This window comes from Alternaria ventricosa, assembly GCF_023758065.1.
Source record: "Alternaria ventricosa strain BMP 2768 chromosome Unknown scaffold_36, whole genome shotgun sequence".
NCBI classification, from domain to species: domain Eukaryota; kingdom Fungi; phylum Ascomycota; class Dothideomycetes; order Pleosporales; family Pleosporaceae; genus Alternaria; species Alternaria ventricosa.
In genome coordinates this window covers 113,150-136,905 of record NW_026055716.1, presented here as the reverse complement: position 1 = coordinate 136,905, position 23,756 = coordinate 113,150, and the positions used below count along the sequence as shown (strand labels likewise).

At 56.5% G+C, this 23,756-nt stretch overlaps 8 protein-coding genes across 8 annotated transcripts; 5 read left to right on the top strand and 3 right to left on the bottom strand.

Annotated features, from left to right (window-relative positions):
* Positions 1–229: 229 nt before the first annotated feature.
* J4E93_010827 (uncharacterized protein) lies at positions 230–3,808 on the top strand (the record flags this gene model as incomplete). The annotated part of the gene is made up of 2 exons (XM_049348703.1): positions 230–2,503; positions 2,555–3,808. The coding sequence occupies 2 exons, from the start codon at positions 230–232 to the stop codon at positions 3,806–3,808; spliced, it is 3,528 nt and encodes a 1,175-aa protein (XP_049194157.1).
* Positions 3,809–3,886: 78 nt separating this feature from the next.
* J4E93_010826 (uncharacterized protein) lies at positions 3,887–4,618 on the bottom strand (the record flags this gene model as incomplete). Its single annotated transcript, XM_049348702.1, has 1 exon — positions 3,887–4,618. One exon carries the CDS (start codon positions 4,616–4,618, stop codon positions 3,887–3,889), a length of 732 nt encoding a protein of 243 aa, XP_049194156.1.
* A 323-nt stretch (positions 4,619–4,941) lies between these two features.
* J4E93_010825 (uncharacterized protein) lies at positions 4,942–6,471 on the top strand (the record flags this gene model as incomplete). Its single annotated transcript, XM_049348701.1, has 1 exon — positions 4,942–6,471. The coding sequence occupies one exon, from the start codon at positions 4,942–4,944 to the stop codon at positions 6,469–6,471; it is 1,530 nt and encodes a 509-aa protein (XP_049194155.1).
* A 449-nt stretch (positions 6,472–6,920) lies between these two features.
* On the bottom strand, positions 6,921–8,804 carry J4E93_010824 (uncharacterized protein; the record flags this gene model as incomplete). The annotated part of the gene is made up of 1 exon (XM_049348700.1): positions 6,921–8,804. The coding sequence occupies one exon, from the start codon at positions 8,802–8,804 to the stop codon at positions 6,921–6,923; it is 1,884 nt and encodes a 627-aa protein (XP_049194154.1).
* A 1,248-nt stretch (positions 8,805–10,052) lies between these two features.
* Positions 10,053–11,159, top strand: J4E93_010823 (uncharacterized protein; the record flags this gene model as incomplete). Its single annotated transcript, XM_049348699.1, has 2 exons — positions 10,053–10,057; positions 10,193–11,159. 2 exons carry the CDS (start codon positions 10,053–10,055, stop codon positions 11,157–11,159), a joined length of 972 nt encoding a protein of 323 aa, XP_049194153.1.
* Positions 11,160–14,845: 3,686 nt separating this feature from the next.
* Positions 14,846–16,199, top strand: J4E93_010822 (uncharacterized protein; the record flags this gene model as incomplete). The annotated part of the gene is made up of 2 exons (XM_049348698.1): positions 14,846–15,430; positions 15,963–16,199. The coding sequence occupies 2 exons, from the start codon at positions 14,846–14,848 to the stop codon at positions 16,197–16,199; spliced, it is 822 nt and encodes a 273-aa protein (XP_049194152.1).
* A 94-nt stretch (positions 16,200–16,293) lies between these two features.
* J4E93_010821 (uncharacterized protein) lies at positions 16,294–18,783 on the bottom strand (the record flags this gene model as incomplete). Its single annotated transcript, XM_049348697.1, has 4 exons — positions 16,294–16,557; positions 16,609–18,354; positions 18,406–18,673; positions 18,728–18,783. The coding sequence occupies 4 exons, from the start codon at positions 18,781–18,783 to the stop codon at positions 16,294–16,296; spliced, it is 2,334 nt and encodes a 777-aa protein (XP_049194151.1).
* Positions 18,784–19,055: 272 nt separating this feature from the next.
* J4E93_010820 (uncharacterized protein) lies at positions 19,056–22,118 on the top strand (the record flags this gene model as incomplete). The annotated part of the gene is made up of 1 exon (XM_049348696.1): positions 19,056–22,118. The coding sequence occupies one exon, from the start codon at positions 19,056–19,058 to the stop codon at positions 22,116–22,118; it is 3,063 nt and encodes a 1,020-aa protein (XP_049194150.1).
* Positions 22,119–23,756: the final 1,638 nt, after the last annotated feature.

The following is a 23,756-nucleotide window of genomic DNA, read 5'->3' as shown; positions in this document are numbered from 1 at the left end:
GCCGTGGGCAGGGTGCCAAGGGTGGGACTAAAACGAGAGCAGGCGCGGCCAGACCCCAGTTTACACCAAGCCCCCGCAGATTAGCATCGAGGCCAAAATCCGCATCACGGCAGCGGACACTGCTCCTCCTCCTGCCCACGCCCATCGGCACCCACGGATGCTCCATCTCGCTCGCCCTCGCCGCCTTGCCTAGGCTTCCGCTCCATCGACGCAGGACCCTCGCCGTGCCATGCCACGCCCGCGCCGGCCGCCCGGAGCTGGCTCGACGCTCACGACGCTCGCCCTCGTCCTCGTCACGCTTGTGGCCGCTCAGCAGCAGCATCCACTCGACCGCCATGTGCACCAGACGTCTGCCCGCGCCGAGGTGCACATGCTCGCACCCCACCACGGCCAGGCCAGCCGCAAAGACACGGTAGGCGACGCCCCCGGCCGCCCTGCCTACACGCCCTTGAACGACCAGAACGTGCGCGCCGTAGCTACCAAAGTTCCTTCTGCTCCAGCCATCAGCGCTGTCAGAGCCCATCCTGCCAGACACGCTGCCTCGGGGGGCCTCGTCCCCAGTGCGCGCTCTCTGCACGATTGGGAAGTCGAGGACTTTGTTCTCCTGGCGACCGTCGACGGCCACATGCACGCACGCGACCGCTACAACGGGGAGGAGATCTGGGAGCTGAGCGGCCGCCCCATGCTCGAGACCATCTACAACGTCTCGGAAGACCGCCCCGGCCCCCAGCACCAGTCCTTTGTGTGGATCGTCGAGCCCCGCGAGGACGGCGCCCTGTACCTCCTCACCCCCGGGCCCCACCCCCAGCTCCAGCACCTGGGCGTCACCGTCAAGCAGCTCGCCGAGAGCGCCCCCTACTCGAGCGACGACCCGGACCTCCCCGTCGTCTACAACGTCGAGAAGAAGACGTTTATGCTCCTCGTCGACGCCGCCTCGGGCATTGTCAAGCAGAGCTTCACCCCGGGCGGCAACTTCCCCTACGACGACAGCTGCGCCCCCGACTCCAAGAACTTCTTCACCACGCGCGAGCGCGACTGCCGCGGCGTCATCGACATTGGCCAGACCCAGTACACCATCACCATCCACAACAAGAAGACCAACGAGCTCATCTGCACCCTCAAGTATGCAGAGTGGAATCCCAACAGCAGAGACAAGGACCTGCAGTCCCAGTACGACCAGACCCTGGACAAGCAGTACATCTACACCATGTACAACGGCGAAGTCATCGCCTTCGACTACAAGCGCCCGCGATCCCACCAGCGCCCCCTCTACCGCCAACGCCTGCCCTACCCTGTCGCCCGTGTCTTCGACGTTGCCCGCCCCCTGAACGACCAATCCAGCGAGCCGCCCCTCGTTCTGCTCCCACAGCCAGCCGGCCCCATCTTCTCCGAAGACAAAGCCAACCACGTCCTGCTCAACACCACCGAGTCCGGCGCCTGGTATGCCCTGTCCGAAGTCAACTACCCCGCAGTCACCGACGGTGCACCGGACGCCTCTTGCTACAAGCAGGATCAAGTATCCTACGAGTGGGACTCGGCCTACCTGCTGCCGGACAAGAGCAGCCTCGTCGGTGTTCACAGGCTAGACTACCGGATTCCCAGCCAGCAGGCACAGCTGCCAGGCGTTCCTGCCACGACGTACTACCCAACGTTGAACGACCAGGCCGTGTCCAATCAGCCGGAGACGTCGCACCGTGAGCAGGACCAACCACCGACCATAGACGCGACAGCCCAGACGCAGGACAGAATGGCGTCGATGAAGCTTTTGGTCTTTTTCCTTGCAGCTGGCCTATTCGTTGGTGCTTCCGTGAAACCAACACTACGCGAATCATGTCTGAGCCACCTGAAGAGACTATTGCATTCGGCCAAGGCCAAGTTGCCTCCCGCTCCTGTGCCCGCCTCTGCCGAGCCGCAAGTACAACCTGTAGAAGAAGAGGCGCTACCTCTCATAGTCGACGAGAACCTCGTTTCCGAGAAGCCGATGGTGGGAACTGTAGCGAAAGCTGACATTGCCGCACCCGTTGCTGAGGAGGTCAAGGAGAAGAAGGTGACTTTTGACGTCCCAGACGACGAAGACGAAGATCTCGCGCCCCTTTCCAGGACCACAACTGTCGAACGTAGCCCCCCTGCCGAAGACGAGGTCCTGCCTGGCACTCCGCTCAACGTGGACGCTCAACCGATGACTAGCAGTACCGATGATGTTTCTCAGGATTCGTCAGCCGCGCCCACGACTCCCAAGAAGAAGAAAGCACACCGAGGCAGACGTGGCGGACGTAAACTCAGCAAGAACCAACAGAAGGAGGAAGACGAGGTCAATCGAATTGTAGATGCAGCCAAGCAGCTCGAGGTAGGACCGAGCCTGCAGCCAGATGAGCTCACTGTCAGCGGCGGCGACGTGCAGAACGTATCCGAGATCAAGCGGATCGGCAAGTTGACAATAGACCAAGACCGACTCCTTGGCAACGGGAGCGGAGGAACGTTTGTCTTTGAGGGTAAATGGAAGGTACGCTGAATCTCCGTTCGCTCTCAATTTCTTGTGCTAACGCCGCTTCAGGAGGTCAAGGTGGCTGTCAAGCGCATGCTACCGCAATACTTTGGACTCGCGGAGCAAGAAGTAAAGCTTCTGCAGAACAGCGATCCCCACCCGAACGTCATCCGTTACTTTGACGACGAGAGGGATGAAAACTTCCTCTACATCGCCGTCGAACTCTGCCAGGCCAGCCTGTTCGACCTTTACAAAGACGGCCGTCCAGGCGAGGAACTCTCCGAAAGCCATCAGTGTCTGGTGAACAAGATCAGCGGCAAAGCTGCCGCTTGTCTGTACCAACTGGCCGCTGGATTGAATCACCTTCATCATCTTCGCATCATCCACCGCGACATCAAGCCCCAGAACATACTCATCGCACAGCCGTTGATCACGTCCAAGGACGATGTACGGCTCGTCATCTCTGACTTCGGACTCTGTAAGACGCTGCCCGATAACGTTAGTACCCTTGTCGGAACGACTGGCAATGCAGGCACTGTTGGCTGGAAAGCGCCTGAGCTCATCTCGCAGCCCAAGGAACTAGCCAACGGCAGCTCGCAGGGCTTCTCTCGCGACTCGTCGAGCTCCACGGACCCGGTCGCGCAAGGCGTGAAGCGGGCCGTCGACATCTTCTCTCTCGGTTGCGTGTTTTACTACGTGCTCACCGGCGGCTGCCATCCCTTTGACGACGAAGAAGGCTGGATGCAGATCCGTGAATACAACATCAAGAAGGAGAAGTCGAACCTCGATCGCCTGCTTCTCGGTGCAGACTCTGTGGAGCCACATCGCCTCATCCACTGGATGCTGCGACCCAGGCCTGAAGACCGTCCCAACGCCTTCCAAGTGATGAACCATCCCTTTTTCTGGGATGATCAGAAGCGCCTTGATTTCCTGTGCGACTGCTCCGATCATTGGGAACGTGAACCTCGGGACCCGCCATCTGCCCACCTGTCGGTGCTCGAAGAAGCCTCGCAAGACGTGCTCGACCACAGACGCAACTTTCTCGCCAAGCTGGATCAGGGCTTCATCAACTCGCTCGGGAAACAGCGCAAATACACAGGCGACAAGATGCTGGATTTGTTGAGGGCGCTCAGGAACAAGAAGAATCACTATGAGGATATGGACGATGCAATCAAAGCAAAGGTGGGGCCTTTGCCGAGCGGTTATCTCAGGTATTGGACGGTCAAATTTCCGCAACTGCTTATGGCTTGTTACGAGGCGGTGTTGGCCTGCGACCTGGAGCATGAGCCGCGGTTCAGGAAGTATTTCGAGAGCATGAAGTAGTCAGGGGGTAGGTGGGGGTATTAGCAATCAACGCTGGATTTAAACGTGACTCGTTTGCTCATGGATTGACTGTGATGGCTACCTCTTCAAGCGACTACCATCCAGTTCCGCTAGACTCGCCCTGACCATGTCGGGGTTGTTCCTCAGCAGCTCTTGGACCCTCTTCTCGAAAGCCTTGATCATGAAGTCTGCCACCTTGGGCGCGACGCCCCCACTCAGAGCGGCATACATGGGGTTCGCAAACGCAAACTCGACTGCCAGACTGACCTGTGTCTGGTCGTTCTGTATAGCCTCAACAGTCCACTTACTCCGCAGGTGGGTAAGCAGGCCGTTCTCGCCTTCCCTTTGCTCCGCCGCCTGCTGGCCGCCGTCGAGGTGATGCGCGATATCCTCCGTCTTCAAACTCGTCTCGGTATTCCCGCCCACACTCTCCACATAGCGCCCCGGTATGCAGTACACCCTGCTCACGAAACTCTCGGTTATGCCGCCAAAGCCGCTGGTCAGGGTGCCCTCGGATGGCCAGCGCCGGCCGTAGACCTTGTCCGGTGCAGACCACTTGGTTATGTCGCTGCGCTGGCAGTAAGGCAGGAAGTGCTGGTAGTTGGGCACGTCGGCTATTATGGAGTAGACGGGGGCCGAGGGGTAGGGCAGCGTGCGCACGGCGGTCAGGATCTGTGGCGGCGACGACGAAGATGGCAGCGCGGAGTTCAGGGCTTCGAAGGGGTTGGGCAGGAAGGTCCGCCGCTGCGAGGGGGGTTGGCGTGGGCGCGCGCAGCGTGTCGTTGGACGGGTGAATCGCAGGGATGCCATTACGGGTTGGCCAAGCGTCGATATGTGGTGGAGTTGTGTATGTGCAGAGTTTGATCGGTGTCACCTCGACATGGTGGCTGAGCGGTTTGAGAGCCCAGAGCCCATGAGCGCATCACGCTCCAGATGGCACACCAGTTGACGCAGATCCGCGCTAGCCCTAGAGAAGATATTGATGCGGCTGCGGCTCTGCATGACGCATGGGATCTCCAAGGCTGTCAGGGACCTCCAGGGCTGAACCAAACTCCTTTGGGCGCTAGCGCTCGAAATTTCCCCTCCATGAGTTGCAAGATTCCCCGCTTACGCGACTTTGTCAGGAGTCCGAGATGGCTGCGAAGACGGACAGCATGAACGGTGCACACGCGGGAACTGCCAGTGGCGCGAGTGTCCACGATGCCGGCGACTCGAGATTCCAGACAGACAACACCATGTCCAGGAAACCACAACCGAAACAGCAACTCTCCAAAGCAATGGAGCACATGCGCTTCGCAGTCACGGTCGATCCTGTTCCGCATACTCCAGCTTGCACGCCGCCACCAGAGGCTCTGACGGCCACATCGCCAGCCGCCCTCGACTCCGCCGAGAACGACGCTTATGGAGTGCCTGCTTCTCTACAACCCGTGCGCGCCCCACCGTCTCGCTCCCACGACCCAGACAACAATCAGAAGCGCAGCGATCCCTTTGCGTTCGGTTCGCGCTACCTGGAGGAAGGCGACAACATCTTCGAGTTCAACGCCTGGGACCATGTAACCGTCGACTCCAACTACCTCGCCTTTTCAGAAGAACAGTATTCCAGACAACGGCAAGAGCCGGTTTCCGACTTTGATCGCAAACGCTACAACGCCCAGCCCGAGAAGTGGTGGAACCAGTTCTACAAAAACAACAAGACCAACTTCTTCAAGAACCGCAAATGGCTGGCACAGGAGTTTCCTATTCTAGAAGAACTGGGCGCCGAGGATGGGCCAGAGGCTACGCTGTTGGAGGTCGGCGCCGGGGCAGGGAACAGCGCCTTTCCCATCCTGCAGAGAAGTCGGAACCAGCGGCTGAAGATACACGCGTGCGACTTCTCCAAAAAGGCAGTCGAGCTCATCCGCAACCACGAACTCTACGACCCGGAGCGCATACAAGCTGACGTCTGGGACGTGGCCGCCGCTCCCGACTCGGAGAATGGCGGGCTCCCCCCAGGTCTGGCTGAAGGCAGCGTAGACGTTGTGCTCATGATCTTCATCTTCAGCGCGCTGAGTCCCAAGCAGTGGGACCAAGCCGTCCGCAACATCTGGCGGGTTCTTAAGCCGGGCGGCCAAGTCCTCTTCCGCGACTACGGCCGCGGCGACCTCGCCCAAGTCCGCTTTAAAAAAGGCCGTTACATGGAGGAAAACTTCTACGTCCGCGGCGACGGTACGCGCGTCTACTTCTTCGAGCAGTCTGAACTCGAGGATATCTGGGGCGGCGCCAGAAAACGCGATACTACCATTGGCAACGTGGCGGACACCACCATATCCCAAACCGAGGCCGAGGGTGTCATCGCGGATAAGATGGAGAGTCTGTCTCTCCACGATCCTGGCATGCAGACGAGAGAGCAGAGCCACGATGACGTCAACGATCTGGACACTCCCAGGCCGGGTTTTGAAATTGCGCACATTGGCGTCGACCGACGGATGCTGGTCAACAGGCAGAGGAGGCTGAAAATGTATAGGTGCTGGATGCAGGCTGTGTTTCGCAAGGCAGGCATGGAGAGCGAGGTGCCAACGAGCACGCTGAGGCAGGACAAAGAAGACGCTGCAGAGGAAGAGGAAGAGGGGCAGAGTGGCGTGGGAAAGGAGGATGCAGTGGAGGGAGGGGGCGTTAAGGTTTGAGGGTCCGAATCGTGAGGGTGGCATGTAAAGGTTGCAGTGGTGGCCTGTAGTGGGGATGAACGATACCATGACATATGAGAGAGAAGACGTTGTAAAAGTAGAGTATACTATGCGTCAAACCACTGTTGTGGTTAGAAAGCAGCGCTAGAGAGCACACTTGATTGACCCGTCGTGTTGTCTCCCGCCTCGTGGGTCTCACGGATCATACACAGCAGCAGATGCAAAAGCGTTTGGTCGAAAATGCACTGAATTGTGGTGTACCATGAGACAAAGACCGCTATGCTACGCTAAACTACCAGGCTCGTGATACAAGCTATGATGCGAACCCAACACCCAATGCTGCGCTTTCCAGAACCAGCACCTATAGAGCCTCAATCGAGGGTATCACAAGAACCGGTGCAAAGCCTTCCCTCCAGTCCACAATCATGACAAAACTTCCCTGCACACGTCTAGTTCCCCTCAAGAATCCCCTTGAGAATCCCTGCTCCAGGTCCTACGAGTGAATCCGCCAACTCCTTTTCTCCAACAACACTAGCAACCCTGCGATCCTCTACCGCAACCCCGGGGAAGGCTTTGCCCCTGCCTCTCCGGCTCGGCGTGCCAGCGCCAACATCCAGCGACCCTGCTTTGCCCTCCACCGCTGAGACAAGCGAGAGCGTTTCCAGACTGCTCACAATGTCTCTGAACTCTGTGCTCGTCAGAGGATGCAGTATGTTTTCTCGTCTGCATAGCACGGTGTAGGCTTCGAAGAGTTCCTTGATGCTAGGGGATGTAGTGTGGGATCGGGAAGGTGTGGCCAAGATGCTATCGGCGGCAGTGGCGCGCTTCTTCTTCTCAATAGCAGAGAGCGAGCAGAGAACGGCTTTTTGTTGCAGATTGAGGTTCCGCAGGCGTTGGCTGGTGCCGTTGCTGAAGACAGCTGCTGTGATTCTGGCCATGTGGGCAATGGTGGCGCGCGGTGCAGTTTCGACGGTGAGCGAGGCGAGGGAAGCCGCGATGACGCTGTTTAGGTCTTTGGTTTTGGCGGGAGAGCGGATGGCCGGGGAGGAGAAGTTGATGTTCTCTACAAGCGGTGTTTTCGAGGGCGATGGCGTGGGAGATGGTGTGATTTCTGTGGCTTTTTTCGCGTGTCGGTCGCGCGTGTCGGCTTCGACGAGGTCGATTGCTCGCCGGCAGATGTCAAAGGCTTTGCGCAGGTCGCCGGACTGGGCGGCTACCTTTTTGGAGAGGAACACAATGGCGGTTGGGTGGATGAAGGGCAGCTGTGTTGAGCCGGCTGGGAGAAGGGCTTTGAGTTTGGCAGTGATGACGGAGGAGATTTGGGCGGCATTGTATGGGAGGAAAGGCAGTAGCTGTGGCTTGAGACCGCGGGCCTTGAGCCGCGGGAGAAAGCGATCCGTGAGATCCAGCGCGTTGGCAATGCCGACCAGCACCAGCCCCGATGCCTTTTGTAGTGACCACTCGAAGATGTTGTAGAAGAGCTCGACGTCGAGCTCGAGCAGGTGGTCCACTTCGTCGAGGGTAACAACATACGACGTCTGTCGCTGCATGAAGACGGTCCGCAGCGCTTCCATCTCGTCGCCCTCTGCAACTTCGGTGATGTCGACAAAGTCTTCGAGCAGCGTCCTGTACAGATCTGTAGCGTTCTTCACGCTCATGCAGTTGATGTAGCCGGTTCTGACAGACTCGTCCGCGGAGACGGTGCGGCAGACATCGTTGACAAAGGCGCTCTTGCCGGTGCCGGGCGGGCCGGAGACGTAGATGCAGCCTGAGGTCTTGGCCTTGGTTCGGCTTGTGATGAAGGCCGCGAGCTCCCTCCTCTCGGTGTCGCGGCCGAACAGCGCGGTGGGGGCAGAGCCTCTTGCGAAGACCTGGCGCGCTTCGTGGTAGATGGTGGGCGCGGTGCTGCGCGGAGTGCCTGGGGTGTGGGGAGTGCGAGGCGTCAGCGGCCGGCCGGCGATGATGAGTCGGTGTCTGGGTGTAACGGCCACTTTGCCGGCAAGTGTGTCGCGATGCCTGGGCGTCGAGGGGGTAGGCGCGAACTTGTCTGGCAGGTCGACGAGCGCCTTCTGCGGAGAGTTTTCTTGGGCAGGACTCGTGCGCGCCTTCCTTCCGCGTCTCGCCGCCGCCTTGTCTCCGGGCTCGTCCACATGCTGCTTCTTCGGGGTGACGAAGGGGTTCTCAATCTCGCCCTCATCGTGTATCACGAACTGCGTCCTCCGTTTTGCGCGTGTTGCGAGGTGGAGCTTGGATTCTGCAGAGCGCGTCAGGGACGTCCCGTCGTCGATGCGTGCAGAACTACGCGTTCTCTTTCCAAGGACGGTAGGCGCCATTGTGTTGTGCGGCGGCAAGGTGTGATGCGTGGTTGTGGAAGTTGCGAAGCACAGTGATGGAAGGAGCTACCTAGGTACGCGACAGGCACGCGCGACGCGATATCGCGTTAAGTGCCCCAAGGTTGGCCTAGTGCCACGCCCACATTCAGCACCACCTAGGCCCATCCGGGCTGAGGCTTCACGGCAAGCACACACCAGGCGCTCTCCAACGACATCACCCCCGTTTAATGTCTGGTGCACATCTAGTGATCCCGTAAAGACGCGCAGAATATGGTCGCCACCGCTCCACTGCCACTGCGTTTGCGTGGTACAATTGGGGTGCTCTTGGCACTCCACAGTCCTACGGGTGGTGCAAGAAGCAGGGCTGGTACTAAGCGTACGACGTGGGCAATCGGGAAACCTGGTAGCATAAAGGCCTCACACCCAGTGCACATCAATGGCCATCTCTCCCTTTCCCCAGTTCCCGCATCACCCCTCCCGAGCCAACCGCGCGGTGCGGGGCATCGCCAACAGAAGAGCGCGAAATGCCATACCCAACATATCCGTCGTGGTCACATGGCTTGGACTTCTTCCCAGAGGCTTATCCGTACCGCTATACCAGTCGACGATCGTCTCGAAGGTCGCGCGTTGCTCGATGGGCATTTTCAGAGCTCGCAGTAGGGCCATGTTGCGAATTTTGTGTCTCTCATGACAAGATTGTACGCTACACGCTGGCCACCTGACCCCTCACCGCGCCCGTCTGACCATCTACAGCCAAGTCTAGAGGAAGGTCTGTTTGAGCTGGGGATGATGGCGCCTCCCTACTTTGACCACGTCCTGGAAGCTTACCAGGACATCCACTACCACTACAAGCGTGGTTTCGACCAACATGGCCCTGAATCTTACTACATCTCCCGCGAGATTAGGCGGCTATCAGAGCTGCTACGCAAGCTGTACTTTGCAACAGGTATGCGTGAGCTGGCTTCGTGGTCAAACCAGCTGAAGTACATGAGAAGCGACGTACAATTGGGACCCGGGCATCGTCAGCTGAGCACACTACCAAAGCACCGGCATAATTCTTGGTTCCTGCATTAGCGGATGGGGTGATGGATGCAGGCGCTTGGCCTGGCGGTGTTGTGCTCGACGAACTTATGTTGAACGCTGTATTGTTCCGTAGATATGGCCTGTACCCTCCTCAGGCGACCTGTTGCGGTGTACGTAAAAATGTTCGCTGCTGCCTGGTGCTGCTGTTTTGGCGATACAGCCGTCATGACGTCAAAGTGAAAGACCGGCGGAAGGTCGCGGTGACCGTGGAATTGTCCCGCTTCCTTTACTATAGTCCGCACGCGCTTGTTATCTTGGTCAAAGGAAGCAACGATTGCTCCATACTTTTCGAATTTCTATTCCAGATCTAATGTCCCCACAATCACAATTGCACGTTGGCTGAACACATTTGCGTACCTGAATATATTCGACTACAAATCGAACCCTCTCTTACCTACGAACATGGCCATCCCGCAAGACCCCGCCACTGCGAATCGGCCATCAAAAACGAAGGGCACACAGCTAGCACTCGAAGAAAATAGCGACATCGCGCGAATCAGAAATTGTCTCCAAGGTGGCGCAGACGCAGCCGAGGTCGCATCGGAAGGATACCGCGTCTGTCGCATCAACGCCTTTCTTCGGCGCGACCTTCAACAAGCCCGCAATGAGATTCGTAAGAACCGCGTCGACAGACAGACACAATCTGTTCAAGAAGATGCTCTCAAGGAACTACGTGATGAGTTGCCCGCAACGCGCCAGATGCTCGAGCGCCTCTGGGGTTTGCTCGAGCAGCGGAAGGTCAAGATACCCGACGACGTCAAGGCCGACTATCAAGCGCTGAAGGCCAAGGACTCGCATGACTGGCAGCCCCGGCAGAGGGTCAGGACAGTGAAAAGCGTAGTGGCAAAGGGCAAGAGAATCGAAAACCCCAAAACGAAGACGGAGAGGAAGGCTGAAAGACAGCGGGTCGATGAATTGCACAAGCGTCTCGAAGAAGGGAAAGCCAAGCAGACCAAGTTTCTGTTACACACCCCAGACGGCGAAATGTACGACGCACGGAAGCCTGTCCTTATTCCAGACGAAGCTGGAGACGAGGACGTTGCCGGCGAGCAGATGACAGCGGAAGAGGCGGCAGCCATCGAACATGCCGACTTCATGAAGAATGGCAGTTCTTACCGACCCCGGGCGGTTACTCCACCGTCTGGGCTTGTCGCGAAGAACGTCGTTGCGGGAGTCAAGCGCAGGTCAAGCGATTCGAATCCCTTTGCGACACTCAAGATGGGTGAAATAGAAGGCGTGTTCGTGTCGATCGCTGAGGGCCAGTTGGGATGAGTTTTGTTATCATCAGGGGGTATGGAGGTCTTCAAGATATCTTTGCCATGAAAACGGGCTATGACATTGTCTGGCTATGTACTAGTGGTGTTCTCAGCCAGAGGCAACCGCGTCTATCTTGATAGTAGGCTCATGGCTTTCCTCATGACACGACATATCTGAGCCCCGAACTACCTGCATATTCTGACATTGGCCTTTGTCCTCGAGGACGTGGTCTGCGCAACTTTACCAAACGGTAGTATTTTGATGATGAGCTCATCTCATTTGGCTCCTGGCGTCGACACACAACTCCGACCCCGCAGTGCATTTCTTACTGAATAATATGCTGGGAATTGTGCCGAAGTTACCCACGCATGCGATTGATGGATGATGAATATGTGCGTCTCCACACGTGCAGCCGATCGATTTGTTTGCTTGTTTGCTGAATAGCAGCGTCTCGCCTTGTTAATTTCACGCTCGTCTCCAATGAACACCAGCATCTACTGCCACTGTGCCTGAGTGTCTCCATTGTTTCTTTGTTCCAGTCTTCGCAAGCCAAAATCAGCGAGACTGCCTGTTCAGACGCGGCAATGTCGTGTTATCAAGGCATTCGCAAGGCAGCACGCGCCCGGTTCTTTCAAGCGAGGCCACTTCAGACACAGGGCGGGAAGGGGTGGTCACGTCGATGGTTGAGGTAGCCCGCCGAGCAAAGTGCACTCGCGTCGTCGAGAGCCTCCTCGACATCGACCCGTCCTACCAGAAGATCACTCAAGCTGTGGATTCAATGTCCAAGATGTGACTGGCTCGATGGGTCCGATATCATGTCACCTCCGGGTTTCTGTTTAGGGCTTTTGGTCCGTAGTGCTTGACTCACGTGAGGAGGGCCTATGTCATCGCCTGGGCGCCTGGTGGCACCATTGCGCGCCAAAGCAGAAACACGGTGCACGCTCGCTCCGCTTTCGCGAGCAAGGAAATTACCATGCTGACATATCGCGCGATGCGTCATGTCACTACATGCAAGCTTCCAGTTGTGCAATGTACTCCTATGTACTCATCCTTCATTTGCACTTTCGCACGTCCTATCAGGCAGGGGTCGCACGGGCTGCTCTGCCTTTACCCCTATGAGTTTGACAGCTGCGTACAGTCCCCCCCCAAGTCAGGGTGCCTGGTGTTGTTCGGACTATCTTTGTAAGATCCGTACACCCCATAGACGCTAGGCACCCGAACCAGAGGGGGGAACTGTACTGACAGTGGCCAAAAACGAGTGCCAGGCCCACACGGATGAACGGCACCTCTTATGACGTCTCGTCACTCACCACGGATAAGTATTGCGAGGCTCGAGTAGGACGCCAGCCTAGCCGATTATGCGCCGAGTTGAACAAACGGCTGCGGGTTCGAGCATAGCGTAGGTTTCACTTCCCGGCCAGCTGTTAGTTCCGTTCAACGGTGCAGGAGGATCTGCGGCCTACCTGCAGGCTGCGGAACGTGCCATGACTTGGCGCGCAAGAACCTCGGCCTCCACGCGAAGCGCTAACGGTTTGGGCGTCAGCAATTTGGAGACGCGGAGATGAACTCGACGGTGCGGTGCGCGTTTAGGAATGCCAACTCCATCGAGCGAGGAAAGAAGCCACTTGACTGTCTTGACACTGCTGATCTGGAGCTCAACTACACCCATGGATTCCACGCGCAGCCAAAGCGGTAGTGAGCGCATTCCAGCTTGCCCAGGTGGTAAGATATTTGCGACCTGGAGTATCAGCCTCGACGAGACATGGTGAGACGATTGTCTTGTCGGGCGTGCAAGGATTAGCGACGGAACATTGTCACTGTCGCCGAACACGATCTGTCGCTTGCAGGTGCTGCAATACCACGCCTGTGCCACATCAGGCCATGTAGACAGAGAAGGACGGCGACTGGTGCCGGACAAACGAGAAGAGCCAGCAGCCGATCGTAGTGGTAATTTCCAAGGCTGCCCACGAGCTGGTGGGTCACCAACTCCCAGTGCGTTGCCCGCTGGCTATCAGTCTTCTCGTGAACTGCGTCTCGAGATGCTCCACAGCGCCCCATCCCGAGTGCATCTCGCTTTCGAACATCTCATTCGGCGGCGCCAAAGTCATCGCGGTCTTGAGTTACCATGCATCATGCTACAACTCGCAACCAGTTCTGAAATGCTGATGATACCTGTCTTCTCGTACCCTCTCCTCCAGCCATATGATATTTGGAGAGTTGACTTTGCGTATATATCCTGATGCCAACAGTATACAGCAAAGGCAGGCTCTCATTGCCTTTCCATTTACGTCTCTTACTTTCAATCAATATTTCAAGGTTTGCCTGCAGACAATGGCACCAACCACCAGATCCGGATCTGGATCTGGATCAAGTCCAATCCCAAACAGCCATGCACGACACAGCTTGGCTTCTCAACCTGTCAACGATTCAGCCCAAAGTCATGGTAGCCGACGCGATGTACCACAGGTGCATTCTCCCGCCGTAGACAACGTGCCAATAGTCCACAACACCCCTGCACTCCATGTACAGCGCATGCTCCATGTCCGTATTCCACGAAAGGCCACCGTCATGCCCAACCGATTGCTGGAGGAGCGAATCATAGCGCCACAAAAGCAAAAGAATCAGAAGCGATACCAGGGCCTGGTGACCAAGCACAAGTACCGACTCGGCTCGCCAAGGTTCAGGATCTCGAGGCGCATTAGAGACCCAGAGTGCTGGGAAGTGCTTACGCGAGATACTGAAGTTGTGGGTCCTAAAGGGTGTTGGGTTGCGAAAGGAACGCCGACTTTGGAACGCCCGTTCGGGAGTGCTGCCAACGCGTACCGCGTATACCACGTCGATCGCAAATGTCTCAACGAGAAGCTGAAAGGCGAGGTAGCATACACCCACCTTGCTATGAATGTCATGGGCTTCAGGTGGGCGCTCAAGTTCACGACGATAGTGGGAGATGTGCCCCAGCAGTTCGAAGTGTCACATCTTTGCGGTCACTCGCATTGTTATCGGCCGTCCCACCTGGTGCTCGACTCACATCAAGTCAACTTGCGACGATAGCGATGCTCTGGCCATGGCTGTACCCATGCACGCGGACGCGGCCAGAAATGCTTCGGCCACGAGGAATGTCCTGAGTTCTGCCCGGAGCGTTTGAAGGAGGTGGAGCGGCAGTTGAAGCGAGATGGCCACCGGCCTGACAAGTGCGACTATGCAGAGATAGTGGAGTAGTGGAGGCAGGCACGCACGCCACTGATATGTCTGAAACACCGCATGTATTGTTACCTTGTTGTTGATCTACTCTGCATTAGAATCAATATCGTTCGCACCCGCACCGAAGGCAATCCCTTACTGAATGTTGAAGCCAATTGCATGTTGCCTCCAGGCAGTAGCCCGAGCACGGATAGCTTCAGGAGAGACTTGCTAGCCGAGAACATCCCGTCCCCTGCCAATGCTGCAGTGCTGGAACCTGTGTGGCTTGGCTATCACAGTCCGACGCACGGTAAGTTCCTGAAGGGTCGATATTAGCATGGCGGTGTGATGCGTTGTGTAAGCAGCCATGATATATAAGGCGTATCCGGCGACGTACGGGCCATGAAAGCCAGTTCTCTCTTGATTCATATTTTCTTGTATCATCACTACATCACTACATCACTACATCACTACATCACTACATCACTCCAACTTCAATCTCATTGCCAAACAAGCCAACCATGCCCGGCATCGTGACTTCCCCCGAGCTCCCTCGCAAGCGTACAGGCCCCAAAGGGAACATCAAGGACCGGCATTTGCCCGCTGGCTCCAAAGATCCCAACCTTTACACCCCAACCACCCCTCCCCTGCTCAAATTAGGGATCTCACCTGATGATGTGCTTGAGAATGTCAAGGACCTCGCATACTCGGTATCACGGCGGGTGGAGCAGAAGCACCCATATCTGCAAAGACTGTTAACGTTGTCTGAGCTTAACGACATTACCTTTCATGGGCAATCCGAGAGGATTGACCGCCTCAAGGAAGAGTTCATCCTCCGACAACGACCGAGGATCGATCTTGAGACGTATAAACACCACCTCCCGGAGCTGCCAGAAGAAGACTCCGCACAGATCGCGGCTATGAAGCAGTTTGCTATGGACAGCGAGACGGGCGAATGGATCCTGGAGGTAATTTGGGACTTGTTCTTCGAACTCGTCCGCGAGATAGATGGCGGATGTTGGGTTCAGGGTGGAACGGCTTGCGACGGGTTTCCGTTCGGATTACAGGCAAATACTGTCCTCAGGCACAAGGTTCCGAAGGTTGAGGTAAGTACTACACACCCGTTGCATCTATGCTTGAAAACATACTAAGTTTGCGTTTCTACTAGTACACTCATCCCGAAAAGGGTGAAATGATCGAAGCCGTACTCGTATCCTGCCCTGCGCTTGCGATGATTTTAGCCGGGTATGGGGATTACTTGCCATATTGTACCACGAAACACGCTCGCGCCGGCTACCTGAGATGGGATGTATCCCATTTATGTGGTCACAGCCACTGCGTCCGCCCCTCACACTTGGTCATCGAGCTTCATTGCGACAATCTGGCTAGGCAGGATTGTGAGGGCAAAGAGCGATGTGAATGTGGCGACACCCCAGGCACACCTGGTTTTGGTCATCCTTGCCTGGGCCACCGGAGCTGTCCGGATACCTGCCCAGAGCGGTTGCGAAACTTGATCGACGCGAGGGACAAGCTCCTCGAGTGGGTGGAATTCCTTAACAATGGTGGGGATCCTAAGCACCCCCCGATGACCTTCGCTGTCGGGAAACCAAGACGGTGCCTCACGCGATCCGACTTCAGAAAGCGTTAAAGAAAGCCGCCGATAGGGCAAGAGCAGCGGTAAAAAAGGCGGCCAACGCTATGAAAGCGCACAAGAGGAAGGCGGACGAGGAACCCGTGGAGCGTATCCAGAAGAAGGCTAAAGCTGTGACGGAACGTCGGGTGCCACCTCGGAGCAAGGCCGCTAAGGAACCCGCGTCGAAGGCTAATACAGCCACAACTACGGCGCAACGTCGGGTTTCCAACAAGAAAAGGTAAGTTGCGACACCAGTGATGGAAAGGATTTGTGGGCAGAATAGTTCCCTTTTTCTTTGTATTATTACACAATTCATGCAAGCTATCCAAAATCTCCTCACGATCCTCCAACGTCCAAGTCCGCCGTGAAGTCTTTCCGAATCGTCAAATTTTCGAAGGTTTCCTGATTCTCAATGACCAGGCCTTGTTCGTTGGCCAGATGCAACAAACAAATAAAGCAGTAGCTCGTGGAGATATCAGCCAGGGTTTGTTTTGGGTAGACGGCCTGTAGGCTGTTGACAACGTCGGTAAAGGTCAACGAACCATCCACGGCCTTGTTTGCTGGATCGTCGGCAACATTGGGCTGAGGAGGCGCAGAAATCTGATGGTTGTGAGCTTGCGAGTCAGATGAAGACGGCTAGATACAACTTACGCCATCGAACCCGATACCCCTCCAGAGTTCGTCCTTTAGTCTTTTCACGTCCACCTTCTTTGCGACCCTTGCGTACTGGACGTATTCAGGCCGAAATCGTCGGCTTTGCGTCACTAGCTGAGCACCGAATGCGTCGGTCTGCGAACCCGGTTGCATGCCGTCGAGTGGTAGTGTAGCTTCAGGTGCGTCAGGCGGCGGCGAGAAGTGATCGCGCGCATCTGCAAACACATCGTCATCGTCGAGAGGGCCACTAGGTATCTGGAGACCATCATCCTGGAAAAAGTCGGCGTCGTAGTTTCCCTGTGCATCGTCACTGTCGCCTTCTTGACCCTGATCAGCCCAGTATGCTTCGTCCACGCGTGCTGAATCTCCAGGGAGTGCATGTGCACGGCGTCCTCCCTTGCGTGAGCCCATACGCGCCTTGGGTTTAAGGAAAAGACGCAGCAGCTGTTTGGAGTTAAAGTGCTTGTCGTCTGGGAGAAGGTTGCGCGACCTGGACTTCCATTGTGCTTTGGGTAGAGATATCGCGGAGTTGGATGTCGCAGGCGTGTAGAGCACATCTGCTAGTGTCTGTGTCATTGGAGCTATGAAGTCGATCTCGAATGGCTCCCTTTCCTTCCGTTTCGTCGCCGGTGCTGTCTTTGCGGAATGCTTGACGCGTGAGATGCGCCAGTGCTCAGGCCCTGCCCAGCTCTTCTTAAGAGCTTGGTCAAAATAGCTAAGGATGTTCTCTTGTTCTTGGTCGCGGCCGTGCATCATGGACACGCCATACTGAGCGTCGGCACTGTCTGTGTTCTCGTCGCCATTCAGGTCCATGGTGTGGATGCGAGCTTGTGGATGCTGGATAGCCTCACGAGCCCAGATCTCCCCGCCTTCGCCAAAGCCCGTCTCTGGAGGCAGATCAAACCCGCCCATATTCAGGTTATGGTCGTCGTCGAATTCCATGGGGTTATCGTCGCCGAGAAAAAGACCTGATTGGCTGCCTGCGTTGTCGTCTCCGTGCTTGGCTCCGTCTTCACCGGAGGAGTTGTCAGCAGCCTTGAGGAAGGGAAGGTCCATAGAGCCATTCACATCGCCGAGATCGAACGTCTTCATCGACGGACACACGTCTTGCCGGTCGAGCTGGGAAAGATCGTGGAAGTACTTGGCAGTCAGGCCGGATATATCAACATCGATGGCGTCAGGGGCCAGTTGATGGTCATGAGTGGGGAGTGAATCTTGGGTGGCGGCATCGTTGGCGTCATCGCTGCTGTCGAAGACAATCCTGCCGCTCCCGTCTATAGCCAGGTGGTTAAGAAGGAGTCCTTTGGCCCCGCCCTCGTCAAAGTCGGCCGAGGCTTTTTTGAAGAGCGGATCAACCGAGAACTCGAGCTCCATCTTCTTGTTCTGCAGTTGGGCAAAGGACGACGCGAGCGTGGCTTCTGCAGAGCGAGCAGCCCTCTTCTTGCGCTTCTTCTGGCCATGCTCTCCGGCTTCAGCCTCCTCGCCGTCGCCCTCATCCTCGTCGCTCCCATCAGCATCGTCGCCGTGTCCTCTCCGCTTCTTGCCCACATTCTCGGCGAGTCCGCTGAGCAGCTTGCCCGTGTCGGTCGCAACGCTGTCGACTCTGCTGGTGTAGATCTTGACGCAGCCGTCTAGCGTGCAGCTAGCCTTCTGGAAGTTGACGCCGTCGCCCTCTTTGAGCAGGGACATTTCGTGGAAGTAGTCGATGAGGGCGAAGTTCCACGAGTTGTTCGCGTTGATTTTCTGAGCGGGGCGTTAGCTTGGAGCAGCGACGACGGGCGTGCGCATGCCTACGTTGTCCGTCGCCATCTTCATCCATTCCTCGAAGTTGGCCAGCAGGGGCATAATGTGGGTGCCCGGTGTAACAGCCGTGCCAGTAACATCGGGCATGTCGTCGCCATCTTGCGACGGGGTGCGTGGCGTGTCGTGGGCGGCGGCAAGCGACACGCGGCGGCGTCCGGGAGTCGCAGTCGTAGTCGAGGCGCGCATCGAGTCGCGCTGGGCCTGTTGGTGCGCATGGCGGCGGGCGGCCTTTTCCTGGCGGTCGTCGTTGAGCGGCACTCTGCGGGCGACGGGTTAGCCTAGCAATGCGCCCGCGCGGAGCGTTGGGGCCTACCTGACAGGCGTCTTCTGGGGCGAGGCGGCCGTGGTATACTTGGTGGAGCGCGCCATGTTGGGCGATGGGTGTGGTGCTGCAACAGCCGTTCTGGCGTCGATGCCATGTTGCTGTTGTTTGTTTGGGCGCCACAATTGCCCCGCCGCTATCACCAGACAGGCAGCGGCAGCACCGCCACGCGCTAGCGCAGTGGCGGCATTTCCCCGGACTAGCTAGCCCAAACGCTTCACGCACCGCCCTCCGCTGGCTCGTCGCCCGCTGTGCCTTCACGCCTCGCACCGTCTAAAACCCGTCTTCTCCTCGACTCGTCAACCAACATGCCTCGGCCATGGACGACCTGACCATCCTCGCCCACGCCCAGCGGTTGCGCCGCCCCCGCTACTCGGCGCGCCCCTTCGCCCTCACCATCCTCGCCATATCCCTCATTTCGCTGCTGGCATGGGCCCGGTCGCAAGCCCCAGCCGGGCGTGCTCTGCACACGAGGGGGGCCGTCTCGACCAAGGACGCCGAGTGTCGCCTCGTCCACCATGCGCTGGACCAATGCGACTTTGTGCGCGCAAACTGCCCCGATGAGGAGGCTGGCGTCATGTCCTACCTCGCCCTCTACTACTGCCGCCTCCCGCACGCGAAGCCCGTCGCTTTTGTCCTGCTGACGCTCTGGCTCGCCCTCCTCTTCAGCACCATTGGCATTGCCGCAAGCGACTTCTTCTGCATCAACCTCAACACCATAGCGCGCATGCTGGGCATGAGCGAGAGCCTGGCCGGCGTGACCCTGCTCGCCTTTGGCAACGGCAGCCCCGATGTCTTCTCCACCTTTGCCGCCTTCCGCACCCACGCTGCCAGTCTGGCTGTCGGCGAGCTTATCGGTGCTGCCTGCTTCATCACCGCTGTCGTCTCGGGCTCCATGGCCCTGATCCGCCCCTTTCAGGTTGCGCGCAAAAGCTTTGTCCGTGACGTCGGCTTCTTTCTTGTTGCTGCTGCCTTTAGCATGGGCTTCATTGTCGACGGCAAACTCCACCTGTGGGAGTCCGTTAGCATGGTGGCCTTCTACATCTTCTACGTCGCCTTTGTTGTGGCCTGGCACTGGTGGCTCAACCTACGGAAAGCCCGACGCGCGCGAGCAGCCGCTGTTAGGAGCCACTACGTAACACCCGGCGGTGAAGAGGAGGAGTTTCCAGAGTACCACGACGACGAAATCAGCGCTGCTTCTGCGGCCCCTGCGTACGGCGCCTCCGCTGACGACTTTTCCATGCTCGAACGCGCAGGAGGCGACAATACGATACATGACGATGACAACGAGGAAGAACGTGAGCGCTGGATGGGCGAGTTGACCAACAATATGCGCGTCAACCGCCCAAGCGTGTCGCGGCGCAACACCCATACCCCGATCCGACCCAGTTTAGTAGGAGCTTTGGAGTTCCGAGCCGTACTTTCCTCGCTGCAAAAGTCGCGCAACATCCAGTCTATGCCAATCAGCCTGCGACGGTATTCCGACGACCCTACCTACACTACTGCCCAGCAGCAATCCTACATCGGACAGGCTACAGGTCCAGCGACTCGGCCTCCATTTGACCTGCCTTCTTCCGCCTCCAACATCTCCACCTCACCCCACCTGAGCCGACCGAATCTCGAGATCCAGCAGAGTCTAGGCAACCGAGCGCGAGCTGTCTCCACCAATGACATTGACAATGTTCAACTACAGCCAAGCACCCTGCAAGGACAATGCGTGCCTGACATAACATTTGCGTCTGCCACTCCCAGCGAGCGCAACGGATTGTTGGAAGCGCCGCCCTCACCAACTATCTCGTTATCTTCGCCAGTCTCCCGCTCTTCTAGAGCCCCGAGTCCTACGGCACCGAGAGATAGGCTGCTTTCACCCAACAATTTGGCGCCTCCAGGTGCCGAGGATGGAGCGCCCCTTCGTGTAGTCCTGCCTTCGCCGAATCTACGATCAAGCCCGGCATCAAACTCCGGCCATAGCCGCGAACAGCCTAGTCTGAAGCTGGCCGTACCAGATGCGACTTCCCCACCCATACCATTCCCGCCTTACACCGATTACCCTTGGTCAGCACAGTCCACTTCCAGACCTCAGAGTCTACGTCCGCCTTCGCCAAGTGTGTCACTCGAATCTACCTACTTCCCACGAGATTCCTTTGGGCAGCTCGAACCAACAAAAGTTCCCACGTGGTGGCCCTCGGCACTCCTACCGACCCCGCATAGTCTGGTTGCTACCCTCTTTCCCACTTTGACCAACTGGCGTGACAAGAACGTTTTCGATAAGCTTTTGGGGCTAGTCGCAAGTCTGCCTGTATTCCTGCTTACTATAACGCTTCCGGTGGTCGAGCCGCAAAAAGACGAGAACGACGGAGGCCATGCCCAGCTTTCCCTGGATCTCGGTATGCCACACGCAGCTACACCCGGTGATGCAAGCATAAGATCGCAAACTCCCAGTGTATCCCTTGTCTTGCCACGAGACGACCCCACCATTTCGGGCCTGTCGAACTCGAAATCATCTACGAGCCTTCCTCGACAGCTGGACGGTGGATCCTTCAGCACCACCACCAGCCAACCACCGCAAGTGTACATAACAAGTTCCGACAACGTAGCGCAATCGCCCGAGCAGCTCCCGGCAACCTCAACATCCATCGGGCCAGCGCAATGGAACCGCTGGCTGGTGATCGTCCAGATCTTTACGGCGCCCTTTTTCTTGGTACTAGTCGTCTGGGTAAATGTTGAACCCGACAACCCAGTTGTGTTGCTTCGCCACTCGCTTTACAGCATGCTTGTCTCACTCTGCCTTCTTGTCTTCCTCCTCTTGACCACTGCCTCGAACCAAGCACCCAATTGGCGGCCCGCGTTGTGCTTTCTTGGATTTGCCGTTGCCATTGCATGGATTAGCACTATTGCCAACGAAGTTGTCGGTGTTTTGCGTACCTTGGGCGTTATTCTCAACATGTCCGACGCGATTCTCGGCTTGACCATCTTCGCAGTTGGCAATTCGCTTGGTGATCTTGTCGCCGACATCACCGTTGCGCGGCTCGGGTTTCCTATCATGGCACTTTCAGCCTGCTTCGGTGGCCCAATGCTTAATATCCTGCTCGGCGTAGGCCTCAGTGGATGTTACATGATCATCACCAAGGGCGAGCACCGCCATGAGAAGCACCCAGACCAGTCGGTTCATTTCAGACCTTACCACATTGCCGTGAGTACCACCTTGGTCATTTCCGGAGGCACTCTGCTCGTGACGCTAGCTGGACTTCTCCTTGCAGTGCCTTTGCGCAAGTGGCGAATGGACAAGAGAATTGGGTGGAGTCTAGTCGCGTTGTGGTTGGTTAGCACCACTCTTAATGTAGCTGTAGAAGTTCTAGGTTACAGCAGCAACGTTAGCTAAATATTGTTTTTTCTTATATACAATCCACAGCAGCTATACACTATATCGACTGTGATTTCTTGAGTAGAAAGACTTGTTGGAAGATGGACGCAGGCGTCTAGTCCAAGTTCCGCCAAGCTTACATGTGTCTATCATGATTATGCACTTCTAGCCTGCCTTGTTCGGATCGATACCTGTGTTCGGGCTCGCCAACACTTGTTCCAGGTGCGTCAGAAATGACGTCGTGGCTGCATACTCTTGCCGTCTCATTTTCCCTACCATGAAAACTGATACATACATGTCCACTTTGCCTGCATTCACATTCGGAATCCTGTTGCTTGCACACGCAATCGTCGTTTCGCCCATCACGTACGTTAAATATGGGCTGTCGTCAGTCATCGCTTCGCGTATCCAGCGACGAAAACAATGGTAACCGTAACAATACCAACTGTACAGGTTGCGAGGATTGTAGGTTTGAAACCATGTCTCGAGAAGAACAACACTGACTTTTCCCCCTCACATTCAGGCCGAAACTGCACGGATTGCAAAGGTCAGGCTACTTTTGCATTCGTACACTCGCCACTCTTGGAAGTTTTGACAGACTTCGAGCATCTGCTAACCAGAATATAGACTGCACGGGGTGTCGAAATTGCACCGACTGCAATGATAGTAGCAGCTGCCACAACTGTACCGGATGTGATAACTGTGAAGACTGCAGCAATTGTGTAGATTGCAACGACTGCACAAAGTAAGTGGCGCATTCTGCGTATGAAGCAATGCGATAGACGGAAAGACTGACGGCGATAGTTGCTCCAACTGTACCGATTGCACGGGTCTCAAGGACGCGCACAATGAAACAGGCGTACACAAGTAATTTGGAAGTGATGATAAACTTTGTAAGCGGACGTCTGGGGCCAGTAGTCTTGTACATGTCTTGCGAGTGATGGCAATAAACCTCATCTTTACAGTGTCCCAAGACCAACACTTGGACTAAACCGGCATGCACTTCATTCAACCCACGTCTTTTGCTTCCGCGAATCCTTGCATGTGGCAAAAGATTGGGACTCAACTTCAATCCAGAATAAGTTCGAGTGTATAATTTGGAGCGCTGCTACTTCCAATTTCACGACTAGCATTGTGAGAAGGCTCCAAAGTGTTTGCTAACGTTGCGCATGCACTAATGCATCACACTGTTCTGTAACAGCAACACATCACCAACAGTATTAAATTGCATCGCCGAAGTTCTCTTGTTCAAGCCTGCAGTACTACTACCTACAAGACCGTCGAAAAAAATGAAGTCATTCAAGGACTTGATCTCAAAACGAGGCCAGAAAAAGACGGCAAGTCTACCAGGTGATGATCTTGTGCCGCACCTTGTGCGAAAATACGGCCATGGTCGGAAGGGTAATCAAGCCTCAAAGCCGCTGCCATACAAGATACTGATCGAGAAATTTGACCGTTCAGATGTGCCGAATATTGTGCTTTGGCCGCCGACACCTCCGCCGAATGGGATGAAAATAGAAGATCTTCTGTTCGAACGGTCAGGGTCTTTCTTTGTCCTGCGCGAGAAAACAGAAAAGATAGAAGCTCGAAGTACACGCGCAGTCATTGGGCGCCTCCAGGTACCTGCCCGGCACAAGACAGAAATCTGCAACTACA